Source organism: Manis javanica, chromosome 7 (assembly GCF_040802235.1).
Source record: "Manis javanica isolate MJ-LG chromosome 7, MJ_LKY, whole genome shotgun sequence".
NCBI classification, from domain to species: Eukaryota; Metazoa; Chordata; class Mammalia; order Pholidota; family Manidae; genus Manis; species Manis javanica.
In genome coordinates this window covers 55,715,218-55,735,529 of record NC_133162.1, presented here as the reverse complement: position 1 = coordinate 55,735,529, position 20,312 = coordinate 55,715,218, and the positions used below count along the sequence as shown (strand labels likewise).

The following is a 20,312-nucleotide window of genomic DNA, read 5'->3' as shown; positions in this document are numbered from 1 at the left end:
GTAAGGCCAGAGATTCTGAACTAGAACAAAATCATTCAAATTAAGAAGTAAATAGTCAAGCAAATTCTATTAAGGCGTTTTTAAGGCAAAAGTGTGAGTTTATTTCATATATCTAAAGCAAAATCCTTAAGTAGATTAAATTTTTTTTCAAAATATAAATTTTCTGAAAATATACTTTCTGTAAACCCCATCACAAAGATGATATCAGTTTTATAACTTTTAACTTGAGCAATATATTGTTACCATTAACAAAAAATAACCCTGTAGACTGGAAATGATATTATAGAACAGATGATTTCCCCCACCTAGTAGCACATTTTCAGTGGAATTAAAGTTATATAAAGATTTGTTCCTTAGGATTCAGCATGAAAAATATATTAATATAACTGCAAAGACATAAGCAAAGATAAATTCTAGCTACTAAAACTTGAGCATTTTCTTACTTCATCCACTCATTACACATAGACTCCCAAAGCAAACTTCCAAGCCACTAAAAAATACAAGTGTAGCATTAATTTGATATAAAACAAGCTAGCCTTAAACATCATTCAGTTACCAAAAATTGTTGTTTTTCTTATAATTTACAAAGGCTTTCTGGAGCCACTTCTGTGAGCGAGCCTTTTACATAAGAGATTCAAGAACTCCTCACCGAATGACTTATTCTGGGCAAAGTTCTCTCTGGTAAGTAGAGGCGTTGAAAGCTAACCACCTGAGACAGTCAGCACAGGTGCACATGTAGGCTGGTTGTGGAGTGGGGCCTCTTACCCAGTACACCGCAGATGTGCGAAATCCCAGGCGGGGCAAAGAGTGTTTCTAAGTCTGGGTGTTGTCAGTCCAACCAATGCCAAGAGAGGCAAGCCTTCGGGCACCAGCCCCAGGACTCAGCTTTCTCAGCGCAACTTGAGAATAAACCCAAGCTGACCCTACCTCACGTTTTATAAGTCAACACTAATATTTCTGTGTACGACCCACAGTGCCACAAGCGACATCTTTGGTTTACTGACAATTACCAAGGACTAGTGCTCTCTGCATGGGGCTGAGTAAAGGCCATCATACGACCATCACTACATAAGCCATTGGATTATCAAAAACAATTATCATGTTATTAATACAGGCTTTGAAAAAAGGTTCAAAACCATCTCTCTCAACACTGAGTCTCTTAAGAACCAACTTTTTAACTGCTCAGCAGCCTGAGCAGGTCAGTCTCCTACCTCAAACTCAGGTGTATACCACCACTAAATGCCTCTTGGGCTGACACTTACTCCCACCTCCTAACTCCCTCCTGTTACTGGTACCTTTATTCTCCATCAACAATTGTCTTTCTTATATTTTTTATCAGTCCCTCATCAAACAGCACTACATCAGCCTCTGCAACAGTTGTCAAACATACCCTTTTCTTGCTGTGCTCAGAGCCCCAATCTACTTTGAGTCTTTTATGGTTCCGCACTGGGCCAGTGCCAAAACCTCCTAATGGAGCTCCCCAGACCCAGTGTATCATCCGTAGGAAAGTCCTATGACTTCTACACCCTGCTCAAACCTTTCAATCTTTTTACTCAGCTCCCTACTACCAGCAGAGTTAAGTCTAAACTTGCTAGCATGACATTCACGTCCTTTCATGATCCAGCACCTAAGCAAGTTTCCCACGCTTTTCTTGTGCTATTTTTACACTCACCCCAAATGACAGTCTAAGGTTTGCAGAAGAAATGCCTTCCGGGTTCAGGTATCTAGCAAACAAAGAATGGATGGATCCAAGTACAGGGAGTGGTAGTAACTGTGGTTAAAGGCACAGCTCATGTCTCTTTCTATAGAGTCTTTTCCTACTAAAAATTAATATAAAATTGAAGCCCATCATGATAGGCAAAGACTTTTGGGGAGCACTCTGGTTCAGGGGCTTACAGACTGCAAGCCCTGCTGGTTATAGTGGGCCACTCTAAACAAGCTGCCCACACTTCCTGCCCCCAGGTCCCACGCAGCCTTTGCCTAGAGTGCTTGAATCCCTCCTTTCAACTTACTGAACCTGGGGTCCAGCTCAAAGACCTCTTCCACAGCGCCTCCCCACACCCTTCAGCGTAATGTACACTCCCGGCCTTTACGCCATGATGAGCACATTGCACTCTGTGTGCATTTTCATCGTGTTTCTCGTATCCTTTCTATTAGTAACTTCTAGAAGCAGCGAATACTTAAAGCATTAAGTACTATGTACTAAGCACCTTGCATACATTAATGCATTTAATCACCATAACGCTATGGTAGATCTTACCGTGTGAACTTTATAAAGCACAAAACCACAGATTAGAAAGGTATGATAACCTGCCCAAGTCATACTGGTAAGGGATGGATCAGGGTTAAAATCCAGGACTCTGGCTTCAAAGCCTCCTGCCTTATCCCTGATGTGTGTTGCACCTTTGAGCAGCAGCGTATATTCTCAAACACCCTCAGACTGCAGGTCCGTGAACAGGAGTAACCAGGACTTACTCAGTAGTACATCAGAGCATCTTGAAAATGCCTTATCTCTGCAAATATTGGCTTGGGTAGGGGATAATAACCTCACTTGCTATGGACTGTTTCCCCCTAGAATTAAGCCTCAGGATAAGCAAAACAAGTAGGCCAATATAAAGGATACCATAAGTGTATATATGTACATACAGTACTCTCAGGTGACCATCACCCAAATCAAGAGAGATGACACTGCCAGATCCCCCACAGCTTGGTGTCTCCCTTCCAGATCAGAGCCCTCCACCCGCTACAGGTAATCACTCTGATTCCTACAGAATTCACTACCTTGGATCTTTTTTCTTAAAACATTGTATTGCCTACGTATTTATTTCCAACATTAACTTTGCTTGATTTTGTATTCTTTTTTCTCTAGCTTTTTCTGTTAAATAATCTTGATTTCATTCACCTGTTACTGAATCTAATTGTGATTTGTATTTTGCTTGCCATATGGTATCTTGTTGGATGAGTGTATGGCATTTTATCCACTCTACAGATGAGGGAAATGTGGGTCATTTCTAGCTTTTTACTATTATTAACAATGCCACAAAGAACATCCTTCTATACATGTGCTACACATGTACACACATTATGAAATACATCCAGGAGTGGAGCCAGTGGGTCACAGACAATGAATATTTACTTCACTCAGAAATGCCAAATGGTTTCAAAAATGTCTGTAACCATTTCCATTCTCTAACAGCATGCACAAAAATTCTCTAGTAATATCTTGCTGTGATTTTTTTCACCTTTCCTGACCTACTAACAGGGTTGTGTACATTTTCATTTGTTTACTGGCCACTCAGCCATCCGCTTATGTGAAAAGTCTATTCAAATCTCTGTCCATTTTTCTTATTTGTACGTTTGTATTGGTTATGAATGTTGCAAATATCTTCTCCCACTCTGGCTTGGGAGTGGCCTGTCCTTGCATTCTCTTTATGTTACTTCCTAGGACATGTATTTGATCATCTCCTCTAGGCATTAATTAATGACAACACTCCCCAATTTATATCTCTAGCCCTGACTTCCCTGTTTAGAGATCCTCTGTTCAGTTGCCTATTTGCTATCTCCATTTTGACGTCTAGACATCTTAACTGAACTTCTGACCTCCTTGATCCAAGGCCTGTACTTGCTGTTTTTCCCATCTTAAAGGACAGTAACTCTACTCTTCCAATCATTGAAACCTCTGAGCCTTCCTTGATCCTATTTTTTGCTCACACCTATCCTTCTAATCCACCCTCAAATCCTATAAGATATTCCTTCAAAATACATCCAGAATCCAGTGGTCACCATTTTCACTGCTATCATCCTAGAAGAATTCACCAGGTCTCTTGGTGTGGATTATAGAGTATCTTTGTAATAGATTTTCCTGCTCTCACTTTGGCCCCCACTCCATAATCTCTTCTTAAAATAACAAAGCAAGATCATTTCACTACTTGCTTACCTCCCTCCCCAATCCCACATAGTGTCTTCCTGCAGAAATCCACACGGCTAGCCTCCTCTTCTCCAAAATTTTGCTTTGATAGTCCCTCAGTGACTAACTTATTTAAAATTTCAACAGCTCCATACCCTTTATAGTGTTCCATTTTTTTCTGTAGCATTTAATACATTCTCATTGTCTCTGATGCTACCTTTTAAATGTTCACATTGAACTGGTTGCTAGTATACAGAAATACATTTTTTAATTCTAATTATTTACCTGTAAATTCTTTTAAAATTTTTTCAATTACACAACCATAAATAAGTGGAAATCTTAGTTCCCCCTCTCAATCCTTGTATCTTTTATCTCTTCCATGTCTTTCCGTACTGGCTAGAATCTACAATGATGAACATAACTAAATGTAGCAGGCATTATTCTCTTGTTCTTGATTTTAAGTGGAAACTCACTAACTTGTTGGAATTAAACAGAATGTTTGAGTAAGCTTTTTGTAGACACCCTAGGTTTAAGTTCTATTCTTGGTTCACTATGATTTTACCATGAATTGTTACATTTTATCAAGTGCTTTTTCTCCATCTAACAATTGATTATAATATTTTCTTTTTATTCTGTGAATGTGACAAATTACATTTACTGATTTTCCATTGTTTAAACTAACCTTGCATTCCTTGTATAAATCCAACCTGGCGATACACTATCCTTTTAACATGTCGTTGGATTCATTTTCCTTATATTTAAGATTTTTGCTCATTGTTGGTATTTCACTATAATTTGCATTTTCTGTACTATACTTGTTAAGTTTGAGCATTAAGATTATGTTAAGCTAAAAATAAGCTGGGAAGCTTCTTTTTTTAACTTTAAAATTTATAAGAAATTGGAATTATTTCATCCTTGAATGTTTGGTACAATTTTTAGTGAAACCATTTGAGCCTGGAATTCTTTTGCTAGGAAGGGCTGCTTATCCTTGATTCAATTTCTCTAATGGTTAAAAAAACTCCTGTTTTCTATTTCTTCCCCATTCAGTTGTAGAAGTTATGTGTTATTCTAAGAATTTGTCCATTTCATCTGAACTTTCAAATGTATTGCCATGTAGTTATTCATGAGTTATTCACTTACCTTCTGAATGTCTGCAAGAGAAGTTGTGATGCACTTCCTGTTTCCTCACAAAGATTTCAAGCTTGGCTTTTATTTCTTTGAATGTGTATGCAGTAAGCAAGGTTGCTTTGTAGTCTGTGTCTGATAATTCCATCTAAAGTATCTGTGAAGTCCATTTCTGTTCTGTTGTATGTACTGGTCTACATTCATAAACTCTCCATGTGCCTGGGCCTCCTTGTATGCTGGACAATGTATTTGAAATTTTTTGTGGCCTATGGTAATGGTATCTTCCTCCAAAAAAATCCCATTTTCTTCTGCCAGGCACCATAAATCTGGGTCTACCTTAATCCCAACCCAAAGCTTCATGTTCTCTAGTTCACCCAAAGCAAAACTGGTTTACTGTCATCCTGAGGCTGTAGCCCTTCATGATTCCACTTAACGTGGGGGGAGGGAGTGTCCCTGTCCCCACCTTGGCCAGCCCCCAGCTTTGCCTTCTGTAACCCCAGCTCCACACAACTACCAAAAGCACAACTCAGTTTCCCAGCTTTTCTGCAGGGAACAGCAAGTGCTCTCCAGACAAAAAGCAGCCTTGTGGGGCCTGGGGTCTTCTCTCAGTTCCCATGCTTCCCCAGATCTCCCTGCAACAGTTCCTCACTGTCTTGTTAGAGCTTTAATGCTTTTAATAAAAAATGTAAAACTATCCCACCTAGCTTTTATTCATTCTCGGTGAGGTTTATCTGAATCATTCTACTCTGTCATTTTCTAAAGGGGAAGCACATAGAACTTTTGCCAGGGGAAAAAAATAGTTAGGTCCTCACAGAAAATTATTTTTTAAATGTTATTTTCTTGTCAGCATTCTCAACACCGAGACCAAGCCCTCATTTCTGTGCAGAAGGCTGCAGGACAACAACCTTCCCATCCATTCAGAATTCCGTGAATAAAGGGCTAAGTTTGAGTTTACTGAATTTCCAACAGCATGATGCTGCTTAAAGCATTAACACCCCTAAAGAAATACGGTTACAAGGAAGGTTAAGAAAAGATGCTTCACAAATAAGGTAAGTCCTTGAGGCTCTGCAGTCAGCTTACTGCCTTGACTGCCTTGAAACAACATTTTGTAAAAACTAGCATTTTCTTCTTCTGAGACATAATGTTTAGCCCAAAGAAAGAATTCATTCTAAATGAGACATGACTGAAAATTAAAATAAAAGCCACATTTTTCTCATCTAGTTTATGAACAAAGAGGAGGGAAAAGGAACATGAAGATAATTAGCAACAGGATATAACTGCATTTTATAACTGACTGGGCTGACTATGAACTGTTTTGGAAATCAAAAAGACCCTACCCAAGAAATGCAAAACATTGCAACATTTGTAACTGCGAAGTTTAAAATAATTTGAAAAGCATTTTCAGGGATGGTAAAGGGCATCTATGGCAGAGCCAGTATCCTGCAATAACCAAGACTCACTTTTTCAACTAGAAATAACAATGCACCGCTAACTGTGGTGAATAAAGCAACCTCTCACACCATCTTCATATAATTATTTCTAATTTCATTTTCATTTTCATTTTATTTTTATTTTCTCTCTACCTATAATTTCCCACATTTTGTCAAAGAAGCCATCATGGGAAGATTCTAAGCCCTTACTCTTGCCCTTACATTTTTGGGAATTCATACAGGTACACCAAATGTAGCCATAATGTCAACAGTCACATACACACTGTGAAAGAAACTCAGTCGATTTCTTAAGACTAAGATCTGCATAAAGATATTGTATTTTTCTGTCAATTATGTTGAACGGAGAGCTTTTTGGAAAATTCTAGCTTATAATTTGGCCTCTGGTATTTGCAGCATTTAAAACGCATTAAAAAAAATCCCAGGAGCCCTTTGCACATGTAAGGTGAACACAATGTGTAAGCCCCTTGCTCTGCAAAAAGAAACAAAGGTAACAGACAAAGTTAAGGTTTAGATAATTTGGAATGAAGAAAAAAATTGAAACAACAATAATTCTACCCCAACTACTGGATGAGAACAAATTTTCCTGACCAGTATTAACAGCCCTGAAAAACTAAAAACCAGCGGCAAGAGGGTCACTGGTCTTGCCACATTAATGAAAAACATCACTTCAGGGCTTCTTCTTCCCTGCCATAGGGAGAAACAAGTTTTCATCTGAGTATCTGCAATAGCAGCCTTAGCCTATGTAGCTGTAAAATTAACTGAATAGTTTCATATGTATTTATTGTTCTGACATGTGATTCTGCTGCCTGCAAAAATGAAGTCACTTCATTGCTATATCTCAGTGACTTGGAAAACTTGGGGCAAAAAAGGCAGCCTCAGATTCTGGTACATGCTTAAGAAGGGAAATGGGAGTCTACACTCACTTCTGATGCCTGCAGACACACCTGCTACCCAGAGACACGGTCCTTCTGGAGTTAGGGAAGTGTGCACTCCAGAAAACCGAAGCCAGAAGATGGAACTGTAAGGAGAAACTACTCCAGAATTGAAGAAGGAGAGCAAGAAGGTAAATTAGGTGGCAAGCCTTAATGGACAGGCAGACTCAAGGACTTACTGAAAGTCTTCCTGTTCTATTCTTGTGCAGAGATGGAAAAATTATGCTGTTGCAGGACATCCCCATCTGAATTGCTCTGCTAGAAATCATTAGGTGGTGACAGCTTCCTCCCAAAACTCCCTCCTTTTCCTTTATGTATCATCTTTCCAAAGATGCTAGGAAATTTCAACTACCTTAATCCCAGGTGGCATTCAAACCTCAGGGACCAAGTCAATAATAATAAAAATTAGCCACTTAGCAAGACCTCCAGAACACTTTTATTCCCTAAGTACTTTCAATCATCAGTAAGAATGTGCCCCCTGCCTCCAATAAGCATATGAGTATAACAATTTCTATTATAGCTATAGTAGTAGTATTATTTTGTGAGGTCCATATCCAATTTCAATTGTGAATCAAAGTACAAAATTATGAATCTATTTGTTATTCTAGGATCTGAAATTTGAAAGTGGGATTAGACTGAAAAGAATCACATATATATATAGTATTGGGTGTGTGTGTGTGTGTGTGTGTGTGTGTGTATACACACACACACACACACACACACACCCAATACTCTTATCTCAGTCCTGTTCCAGAGTTTTAAAAGAAAAAAATACTAACTTTTGGCAGTGGTATTAGCTGAGCAGAGGCAGCAACTTGAGCAGGCCTGCCCAAGAGCAGGAAGTGAACTTGATGCATCAATCAGGCTTACATACAAGCAAGTGAGAACACACAATTGCTAAAACCATTACCACTCTCAGCAACAAGTCTTCCAGTTGGCACTGGTGACTGGTGGCTAACAGGCAGAGGAACTAGGGATTTAAAAAGATGTTTTAAGACTGAGGGCCAGTAGAATGAATCTTACAAAGACTGACAAGACAGTCAAGCTCATCATTAGACCTTTCTAATTATACTAGGTCTTAATGATCTGGGCAGTCTAGAACTTTCTATCCCTGCAAATGAGCCTGACTCTGCAGGGGGCTTCAGTGCACTGCTGTCCATGACACACAGATGCAACTACCATTTCAGGTCTCTGAGCTCTCAATGTTAGGAGAGAAGGTTTCAAAAGATTAGTACAACACAAGCATCAGAATTTAAAACTTCCTTTCTAGGAAATAAGATTTTTTCTAATTACAAAAATAATACATGTTAGACTCATAGAAGTAACTGGTGGTTACCATGGAGGAGGGGTTAGGGTGGGTGACTGGGATAGGTGAATGGGATAAAGTGGCACAGAAATTCTCAATCATAATATAAGTTGGTCACAGGGATGGTAGTCCAGCATGGAGAATACAGCCAATGACTCTATAACATCTTCCTACGTCAACAGACAGTAATTGCACTGGTGGGAGTAAGGATTTAATAATGTGGGTAACTGTTGAACCACTGTGTTGTATACTTGTAACCAATATAAGACTGCATATCAACTATACTTCAATATCAATTTTTTAAAAAGTAATACATGTTTTACAAAATGAGAAAGGGGCACAAGAAAATTAAGGTAACCTATAAACTCTGCACCGAGTATAATTATAGCTAATGTTTTAGAAATAGTTTTAGGCTTATTTTCAATACACATGGTATATGTCAAATTCTGATGAAGAGTTTGCTCACAAAATATTTCTTGTATATTTTACTTACAAATTGTGATTAAACTACAACCTCTCTTGAAGGTATTCCAGAGCTGAATTTAGTTCTGACAGAGGCTAGTGTTGGACTTAGTAAGTCCTAGGACGTTCTTTTCATAATAATTCTCACCAGTTAGATAATGAATCCTACCGTGTAGCCTTAGAAGGATGAAGATTTTTCAGATTTCACAAAATCAAGATATAATTTTGTCCTCCTTGTGGATATATAGAAAAGCTGCATGTGTTTTTTATTTGTTTCAGTGAGGATGAACATAGTTGGAATTATTTCCTCCATCTCCCAAACTTGATCTGCTAAAAGGGCAAAGGGATTTCCTTAAATAAACTTGATTCTGTTTTTAAAGGTACTCGATACTAGCTAGGTCCTGTAGCAGATGGTAAGGGAGCTGTCTCCTCTACAGCAATAATCTCATTTTGTTCTCAGGCCCAAAGAATTCCTTTGAAATGCACATAAAAGCATTGTCCAATCACTATGAGAAACACCACCTAAAGGCTGGTGACAAAACCAAAACAGTTCCATAAATAGCCTCTCAGGGGCCTTTGGGTGAAAAATGTTGAACACTCTGATGGTGAGCAGGTCAGCTGACTTGCGCGTCACCAGTGACACCTGCAGCACAATTGTTCATGGCAGGCTTTTCATAGCCAGGTCCTATCCAGAAGCAAACATAATCAGAGTCATAGTAAAGTAATTACACAGTTGGGAAAGTCTGTTGGTACCAATCACTCTAAAGATCTTCCAGATGGAGATCAGTTCTTGCACACTGGGTGGCAGAAAATGTGAGCCTTCAACAAAGGACTGGTTGAAATCCTTTATGAAAGCCTGGGGGTTGGGCTGGGCAGGCCAGCAGCCCTTCCCTGCAGCTATGTAAGATCTCTGCAACTGGCCAAGAATAGAGGAAGGCTTCCTGGGGATTTACCACAGAATGGCATGTTGTGATACCTGCCGTCTCAACTGGGAGGTCACCTACTACGCCACAGAACACATAGAGCTCTAGAACTTGCCAGAGACCTCAATCTCAAACTACCTGCCATCCCTCTCCTTTGAAAAGCCTAAGAATCCAGGGCAGGGGGTGGGGGGTGGGGGTGGAAATAGGGGTGGGGATGGGGATGCGGGTGTGGGATAGGGGTGGGAAAGGCATGAGAAGTTATTGTTTAATGGGTACAGTTTCAATTTGTAATAGTTCTGAAATGAATAGTGGTGGCTGCACAATAATGTAAATGTACTTAATGCCAGTGAACTATACACTCTAGAATGGCTGAAATGGAAAATTGTATGTTTTGTATAACTTACTATAAAATATATACATAAAAAGCCTAAGGGCCAAGCTGGTATTGTGAGATTGTCTCAAAGATAGGATGACCATCCATTTGTCCACATCCTCCAAGTTAGATCACTAACAAGCTACAGACCCACCTAGAGGTACCCAAAGGGTAGCATCATACCTTGATACTTGGTTTGATCTGAGGGCAAATCTAAGACGGCCACACCAAGTCTAGGGCTGCACATTCTATACTACTTTTGGAGAAGACAGTTTATTATGTTTATTCAGTTTGTGCATTATTCAGTCTATTTGTAAACATCCATGCCCCTCAAAAAATTTTAAGTTTTTAATGTATGAAAACTTTTTTTCTCCTGACCAAGTAAACTACTTTTTTAGATAGAAGAATTATGAAGAAAAATCACTATTTTTCTCCAGATTACAGATTTATTTATAGGATGCTCAAAGTTTAAGTTTTAAGTTCAAACCCTCTTGCCAAGGGTTGCACATAGCCCTCATGTTTTCACTTAGTTTCTTACTTTAAGGGACATCAATGTCTTTGGAAAATAGGTAGATTATGATAATAAGTAAATGAAAGGCTGGTTATAAACTACACACAAGACTATGCATGATGAAGATGAGTCTTTAAAGGGAAAAGGAACATCACTTGCCTAGGTCCTGACTGCTTTATAATGTACTTCATACTCAGAGACTCCAAACACAAACAACCATGTCAGTTGAAAACAAAAAAATGTTGCTTGTAGTTAAAAATTAGGGCACCTGATTACACACTAAACTGAGCATAACAAACCATAATTGCATCCCTATAGTTCTAGAAGCAAAATGCAAAATATGTCATCTAATGCTGCCAAGGTGAGATACAGTCTAAGGTCAAACTAACCTTCTCCCTCTAAATCAGAATGCACATGAATAAACAAAAAGGTTCAGTGCAGAAATTCTGCCATGAATCTCTTCTAGACAATGCCTGGGTACCTCTATTCTTCACATTTCAACAGCTACCATGTAAATCAAAGTTTGTGCAAGACTGAAACAGTTTCTTTATTCGGTACTTAGAAAAACAAAAATAAAAGAAGGATGGGGTAAAAGTTGCCTGGACCATTTTATAGTCTCTATACCAAAGTGTCTGGTTTTCTCTTGCAGGATTACCTATTTTGGAAGGTAAGAAAAGAATTCAGGTAGTTTTTTAAAAAGCTTTAAATATCCTTTTATTATAACACTAAAATATATACTGTAGCCAAATTAATGAATGAAATTTTTAGTGACACCAAGGAACAGAAAATACAAAGGAGTGTTTGTACCTCTCACAGCCATCTCACAAAATGGTAATCATGGTCCTCCTGGAATAGATTTATTTCTGCTCACTATTTTGGACAACCTATGTTAAACAATGAAAATGCACTATCTTATATATTCTTAAGTTCATACTAGGTAACCCACAAAATATTTGCCCTCAACAAATTTTACATCTGAACTTTACCATTAGGGTTTGGGGAAGTTGGAGGAAAAGAAGGGGAGCAGAGACCCTCTGAATTACAAAAAGCAAACCTTCCTATGTTTTGTGTAGTGTCTTCTTCTACATACTAATAGCAATTAATATTAAGTTTTTTTAATGTTCAGTTTTAACAGCAGTCTGATATTTGTTCAGTAACATATTACCAATTTGACCACAATTGCTTGTAAATTTAATTATGGATCACAGATACTGGTATTTCCCCTGCCCACCCAAAAATTGACATTTCACTTTATATCCTTATATTTTAGTAGAGCAGGCCCACTTCTGGCTGCCAAAAAAAAGTGTATGTATTCATGAGATTTAATACAAAAGGAGAAAGAAATCACACATTTGCTGTCAATCCTCGTTTTTCCAAAATACTATACCCAGCATTTACTTGTACACTAAGGCCTCAGGCTCATCAGCAACTGCCTGAAGTGCTCAGGGTATAAAAAATCTTACTTTATCTAAGCAGATGAGCAATGGAACCACAATCCTGAGTATTCACTGTTGCCATCTTTACCTGGTACTTTTAATCTCCAAAGAACTCAGCTACAGCCTCATCAGTGAATATCTCAAGCAAAGTGCTCTATCAAAGTCATTTTTTTCCTGGAGAGGAAAACAGGCAGGGAAGATGAGAGGAGAAAAAAGATAATTTACCTGCATCAATTTTCTGGAGAGCTCATTAGTGAGGAATTCTTCTTCCTTCTCATAATTTACAGCCAGGGTTTCTTTCTCCTTCTGCAAAGCCTGAATTTTCTTGAATAAAGTGTTGCTGATGAATTCTTCTTCCTGCTCAGCCCTGGCTTGCTGTTTAAAAAAATACAAAGAGAACAAGAAAATATATATTAAGGAAACAGGAAATTTGCTAATTGAAATACAGTTCTTTTTTCCAGAGAAGGCCCCCATTTTAATTAGAGCTCTATTTTTAACTATGAACCAACACACCCCAAGAAGCACAAAAGGGAACTAAGTAGCAACCAGAAAAGCAATCTATTACTCTAATGGCTTCCCTGTACTATGTATGGCTTCCCTCCTCTTAAAGAGATATTTCAAAGAAATTAACCGAGATTATTTGGCAGTTTTAGGGAGCAATCCCAAATCAATCACCAGAACACAGATATCTCCCTCTCACATGGGACATAGGTCCAAATCTGCGGTATGTGCATCAGTTCATGATAACTCTGCAAGTCATAACATCTCAAAGGTTTATAGCTTAAGTATCTAGGCAACATATTTACTAGGGCAAAGTTCAACTAACTTTATTAAAAGTAAAATCATGTCATGTCCTTAGGATGTTACTGAAAGGGTCTAGACATGCAATGTGAAAAGCAATATGGATTCATTTACATGTTCATTGAATAGTTACTGGAAGGAAAAAAACCAAATGGCTAAGAAGCAGTTATTGCAGAATAGCAGGAATCCAGGGGTAAAGGGTAAGGGTGGATGAGCACAGTCACATTTTTTACTTTATTTACTTTTCTACTGGAAATTTTTAGAGATGAGAGCAAAGACAAGCATTACGAAATTTTAAAAAACAGAAGAAACTGGGACCTGGCATAATTTAATGGAGATGAAAATATTTTCCTGTAGATCCTCCAATCCCCACCTATATTTTAACAGAATAAGCAGAAAAACCTAACCACCCGTGAAGGAAATTAATATTTTCAGAAAGAGAGTACTTGTTTCAAATAGGTTCAATTCTATTCAAAGCACTTTTTAAACCATGACATTTTGATGCATTAATCCCCCCAAAATGCATTCCTGTTTTATCTGCCAAATGGAGGGAGCTCCTTTAGTGCCAAGCCTCCAGGACCTGTCACTGTAATAATACAAGAGCCAGAAGGGTAGGAGACAAATGAACACCTGCCTTAAACAATTACCACCTTGTACTGTAAAAAGTCTGACAACCACTCCCAAGTCCGGTGGTTTAGATTTCTGTACATATTCACTAGCTCCCCAACACCTGGCCCCTAATAGCCGTGGTTTCTGGGGAGTCTCTCCTTCCTGCTCCCCATCACCATGGCCTAGAGGAAGTATGCCAATCTCTGGAACTGCTTACCAAGCAATTCTACAGGAAGGCCACATGTAGTACTTACACAGAAAATAAGAGCTACATAAAAAATGGAAACTTTGGGAGAAGTCCCACTCTCAAGTTCTTATAAAACTACTTGGGATAGGCCAGCCGAGCTGAGCACCAAAGGACATCACAGCTAATAAATTTTTATTACCAGCCAAGAGCACCCATGAGCACTTCCCAGGCCCCCAGTGCCAGGGACTGGGGAGTGGGTGGTAGGGGGTAGGAATGAATGCTAATGAGTACAGGGTTTCCTTTTGGGGTGATATAAATGTTCCAGAATGAGTACAACAGTTTATACCACTTTGTGAATATGCTAAAACCACTGAACTATACACTTTAAGAGGGTGAATTTTACAGTATGTGAATTATCCCTCAATTACAAAAAGGAACTCTGATAATTCCCTTACACCTAACTTCCTTAGCACTTCTCATGTCTTACTCTTTCCACTATAGTCAGGGAAACTGCTAAGGATTGATGCTCCTCCTCCCCCTTTAAATCAATCCTCACTCACCTTCAAAACTGATATATTTCACATCTCACACTAGGGCAATGGGCAGGAATCCAAAGTATTTATGAAAGCATACTTGGCATGTATCTGCATTCAGCCCCACAATCTATTCAAATTACCTGTTTTTCTGGTTTTGACTGACAAAGTCCTATATGATTTGAATTCTGATTATTCTAAAAGTTACAGAACAAAAAGATCGAGATAAACTCTAATGCTTTTTCCTGGTGATTCCACACTTAGAATTCAAAAGGTGTTTGCCATAAATTAGTATCATTATCAGGTAAGACTCAACTTCTCACACATTGCCAGACCTTCAATATTTTAGACGACTAATAAATTTAATCCCAAGCAGTAAAAGAGAACCAGACTCAGTAGACTACCTTCCCCCTTGCACCGGGGCCTTGAAGTGAGAGGCGGAAAATAAGAGGCAAGGCCCTAACAGTTTATTAGTGCAGTTTCCGCCCAGCCCTTCCCTCCCCCATTTTCTCTGGCCATTAAGTTAGGGGGACAACAGATTTCAGTGCAACATAAAACAGAACTCTGAGACAGAAAGTAGATCAGTGGTTGCCAGGGACTGGGGGTGAGTGGTAGGGGGTAGGAATGACTGCTAATGAGTACAGGGTTTCATTTTGGGGTGATGAAAATGTTCCGGAATGAATGCTAACAGTTTATACAACTTTGTGAATATGCTAAAACCACTGAATTGTACACTTTAAGAGGGTGAATTTTACAGTATGTGAATTATCCCTCGATTACAAAAAGGAACTCTGATAATTAACAGGGTATGTTACTTCACAGAGCACCTGGTTTCCTCCACAGTTCTTTCCAGCTAAAGCAGCACAACTGAGAAAGGATGGGGGCAGGGAGATGCTGAAGAGCACGCGATCTGTTCTAAGTGCCTTCGGAAGTAAGCGACAGATCACCGGTTGCAAGGCTTGAGTAAACAAAATTATTCACCATTTTTAGAATAGCCACTTATTTTTAGGCAAAGCCCATTAATAGAAAGTGCCACTCTCAGGACCCCGGAAACACATGAGGAATTGTTCTGCGGAAGCTTGTTAAAGCCTATCTAACTTAAAAAAGGGTTAACAGGTCCTCACACAAGTCTCAGGCCTCCTTTAAGTCTTTGCTACTTCTCAGTTCTAACTGGGGCTGTTATTCTGCCTCCCACGCCACCTGAACATACACAGAAACACCATAGGAAAACAAGAGCCCAGGTTCCCCAAAACATAAAACCCTAGTTCACCATTTTTCTAACTGGTCACAGATTTTAAGAACGAACACATAAATGAGGACAAAAGGCAAGCCTCTGAGAAAAAAATGTTTAAAAGATCAGATCCCGTGTACTGCCAGCTAGGATACAATGATCAGAATACAAGCCATGCATCCCAGAAAAGCAGTTGGCATCCATGCTGACTTCTCCCTGTAGCTTTTTCCCCATGCTACGTGCACTATCAACTCAATCTTAATCCTGATCCTGGGCTTTTTCATCCCCTTACTCCAAAACAAGCCCTTTTATTCAAAGTGCACAACAAATCATCTTTCCAACTTATTCCCCCGAATGACACCAAGAAACTCGCTGACGGTGGCCAGGGAGCAAAGCAGCCAGCCCCAGTCACAGTCTGCAAAGCCCTGGCGGGTGGACAGTGGAAGTTAAACAGGCTACCTTAACAAAATCTCATCAGTTTTATCAATGTATTTCCCTACATTTGTATCTGAAATGCTCAAAAATCTCAACATACCCAAACATATCCAAATTCAAAAATAAAGCTGTCAATTTCAAAAACTAAATAAAAGAATCAGCATTTACCTGTAACTCTGTAAACTCTTAAAAGAAACTGTGAACCAAAAAATTAGGAACTCTTGGAAGGAGGAAATCTTTTCTTGCGATTTTGCATGTTTGTAGAGTTGAATTCCAGAAAATAAAAAAAAAATACAATTATATTTTTATATTCAATATGATTCTAGTCGCTATGTTTAGAAAGAGAGTGAATTTGGTACGACCTTATTCACTTATTAGTTCGGCTATTTTGCCCCTCACCCAGCAGTAATCATTTAATGTCTGTTGGACTACAGAATAAAGCATCTCTCCTTCATTCTTTTCTCATCCTACCAACAGTCCAATAAAAATTAAAATTTAAAAAAAAGGAAACAAAAAAGAAATGGCGAGGGGAGGGGGGAGAAATGTACCAAGTCCTCTGGGAAAAATAAAAACCAAAAAAATTATTAGGAAAAATTATTTTATCTTGAGTCACTACATACTTAGGCAACCATAATTTTGGGAGTAAAATTTTCTGTGGATAAGGAAAACAGTTTGTTCTGACCCACTGCTATTATGACCAGGGCACAAATTTGATGAGATTCCAATATGATTAGTTAGTGTTTCTGTTCTTTATCGGTGGCATTTTGGAAATCAAGGGTTAGTACAGAAAGGAGAATTCAAAAACTTTCAATAGCACTCACTGCTAACAAGAAAAACCAAGTGCCCAAATAACCAAACTCATGTAGGATGATGCAATTCATGATCTGTCAAGCGTAAGAAAAAGGTCAGTTTCCCAAAGTAAAAAATAAAGCAGTATCTATTTGACAGCAGCCAGTAGGTAAAGGATATAATCAGGAAGAAATTCAAGTGACTATCAAGATAACACATTTGCATTTGTTTGCAGAAATTACGTCTAAGTTGATTGCTGACTTGTTTTAGTAATTTAAAAAAAATCATAAAACTAAGATACCCTGAAGCTCTAATGCTTCAGAATCCAGACAGGCTCCAGTTATTATTCTAATTATTTAAATTTAGGAATCTATTTAAATGTATTATTCTAATTTAAATTTACTATTCTGTTCCATCAGACACTTACAATTCAAATTTTAAGGATCTCAACATCTCAGTTTGAAATAGTATCTGAAACCAAATTGTTACAATGGCAAGGAACCACCCAACACAAAGCCCAGCAACTAAAATAAACACTGTTCTTTCTCCAGTGTCATTTTAGGAGGCACACCACTGCACATGTGGATTGTTCTGGGAGATGTTCCTCATGACCGATGGCTGATGTCTCTTAAATATCCATCATCCTAATGGGTCTATCAACCCAAACCACTATCCTGCGTTGGTTCTACACTGTCTGTTTAACATATAAATACCAGTGGTGCAGGGGTGGGTGGCAGGTGATACAGAAGACAAGCCCATAAAAACCTTTGTTTTCTTCTCTTAGAAGAACTAAGGAAATGATTATGATTTCAATTACATGCCTGAGAATTACAAGTTTCCACTTAATCTCTAGAAGCAGTAGTTTCTTTATGCACTTCCACATACCGCACACTAGGTTATAATAAAAGCAGTTAATAGTCAATAAAGTAAAGCACTTGTTTATTCCAGTTACAGTATTGCCAGCAGATCACTAAGAGCATAGGGACCAGAGCAGAATCATTATTAGCTCTTGCAACTGTGCTATTCTGCCCCAAATACCATGCCTAGGCCATTGTCACAGGACTGCAGAGCAAGAGAGACACAATAGCAACAATGGGTGACTTTCAGGACAAGAACTCAGAGAACCTTGATGGTAAAAAGGACCCTAACAGTTACCAAGTTTCATCAACCTGTACTGCCTCTCAGACCAGCTTCAGGAAACACGAGTCCTCACCACCAACCTACAGTGGAGCAACACACATATCCCTCTATGTGTGTATTATTACCCATGGCTAGAACGCAGATCCTCATATATACCTCAGCCCCTGAATTCAGCACCTAAACTGGTCACACCTGGTTCAAGAAAATGCATCCACTGATCCTTTACTTGGATACAGAGCAATAAGAAACTGCTAGAAAGAAGTTGCTAAATGTTTATGCTAGAGCACCGATTATGAATTTATCTGTTTGTGGGCCTGGGACAATGAAAATACTGGCCCATCCACCACACTTTGAGTATCACTGGCTTGGCATAGGATCATATACACTATCAGACTGCCTGGTTTAAAGTTGGCTGTGCCCACCTCTAGCTGTGTTACCCCAGGGTAGTCATGTGACCTCTCTGGGCCACTGTTTTGTCCTCTGTAAAGTGAGAACAATGGCACGCATCTGGGTTGGTTGTGAAGATAAGTTCAAATAATGTACATAGTACCTTGCATGAGCAAGCACTAGAAAGACTTACAAAAAGGCTTGGGGAGGAGACACGTACAGGAGGATAAAAAAGAAAACACTCAAGTTTTCTAGAATCTCCCCTCATTTAACTAAAAGGTGAAACGGGCAGAATTATGGCACATCCATAGGAAAAAATACAGTGGAACTACTTAAAAGAGTATGATTTGTATGTAGTGTAAAGGTTAAACGAAGTATCAAAGCTGGATATATATATATACACAGAAGGTGGAAGGATTCCATATTGAACTCCCAAATAAAACCACACATCAAGGACACAAACCATTATGAGCAAGTTAACAGAAACAATCTATTTACAACCCCACACATATACACTACCCTCACTATCGGCAAAGGCTTCAGATATTCAAATTCTCTTAAACTATAAAGTGAATTTTATCTAAAACATTACAAAGAAATAAAATATGGTGGATAAGCAGCAAAAGACTAATAAAATAGATCAGGCAGGTTTGAAAAAGACAACAGAACTTTCTGAAATAAATGTTTAAATTCACCTTCCAATTTCTATTTCAGTGCCAAATTCAACACAGCCAAATAGCAAAGTAAAGACTGCAAGAAAGACCTAAAAGTTAAATGAAACTGTAGCACAAAGATATAAGAAGATAGAAAATGTGAAAGACATTAATAGACATGGGAAGGAAAATAGAGATTTAACACACATCTAACTAAAGACTAAAAAGAACAGTAACGGGAAAACAAGGAGGAGAATATTTAAAGAGACAATGGCTTTAATTCTACCAACAAACACAATCTGAGAACATTCCACAACTAATCAAAGACATGATGAATCTATAGAACAGGAAGCACAAAGAATGCAGGGGAGTCCATGCCTAGACACATTTTAATAAAACTGTACAACATTAAGACAAAATTTTAAAACAGTCTAAAAGACAGATGGTCCACAAAGAAACAAGTAGATAGACAACCATTTCTCAACATCAATGGGGAAAGGAGACAGTTGAATATCCTCAAAATGCTAAGAGAAAATAACTGGAAAACTATACTAGGATAACATGAAAAACTATCTTTCGAGAAAGAAGCAAAACCTACATTTCCAATATAATCCAAAATTGAGAGTTTATCACCAACAGACCTACATAAGAGAGCCTCTACAGGACAGACTTACAGAAGAAATGTCTACAACGCACAAGGAAATGGTGAGCAAAGACGGTGAAAATGTAGGAAAATCTAACAAAGATAACATCTAATCTGTGAAGTCAGAACTAAAAAACTGAACAATCATAGCACAAGTCAAAGGGGAATGGTGAGAATTAAAATATTCTAAGGCCCTTATATTTTCTAAAGAAAAGATCAAATATATTTAATTATGTGTGGCAAAATTTCAAGGACAACGTGCAAGAAGACAGAAATGGAGAACATTTAAACCACAAGTAATTTTTAATTTAAAAAGGCACAGAAAGATGGTAGAAAGAAGAAAGACGTTAACAGTAATCACAAGGAACACAAGTAAACTAACACTGCCAGACCGTGACTAACACAGATGGTTATAAGGATTAACGGAAAGAAAAAAGATGCACCATGCAAACAATAGCTATCCCCCCACATCAAAAAA

At 38.4% G+C, this 20,312-nt stretch overlaps 1 protein-coding gene across 1 annotated transcript in view; it reads right to left on the bottom strand.

Annotated features, from left to right (window-relative positions):
* The window catches only part of CCDC6 (coiled-coil domain containing 6), a 107,676-nt gene that overhangs the window by 41,271 nt on the left and 46,093 nt on the right, over nucleotides 1-20,312 (bottom strand). The window contains exon 2 of the mRNA XM_017676703.3: nucleotides 12,652-12,801. Coding sequence (XP_017532192.3) covers nucleotides 12,652-12,801 — 150 coding nt within the window. The remainder of the gene's footprint in view (nucleotides 1-12,651; nucleotides 12,802-20,312) is intronic.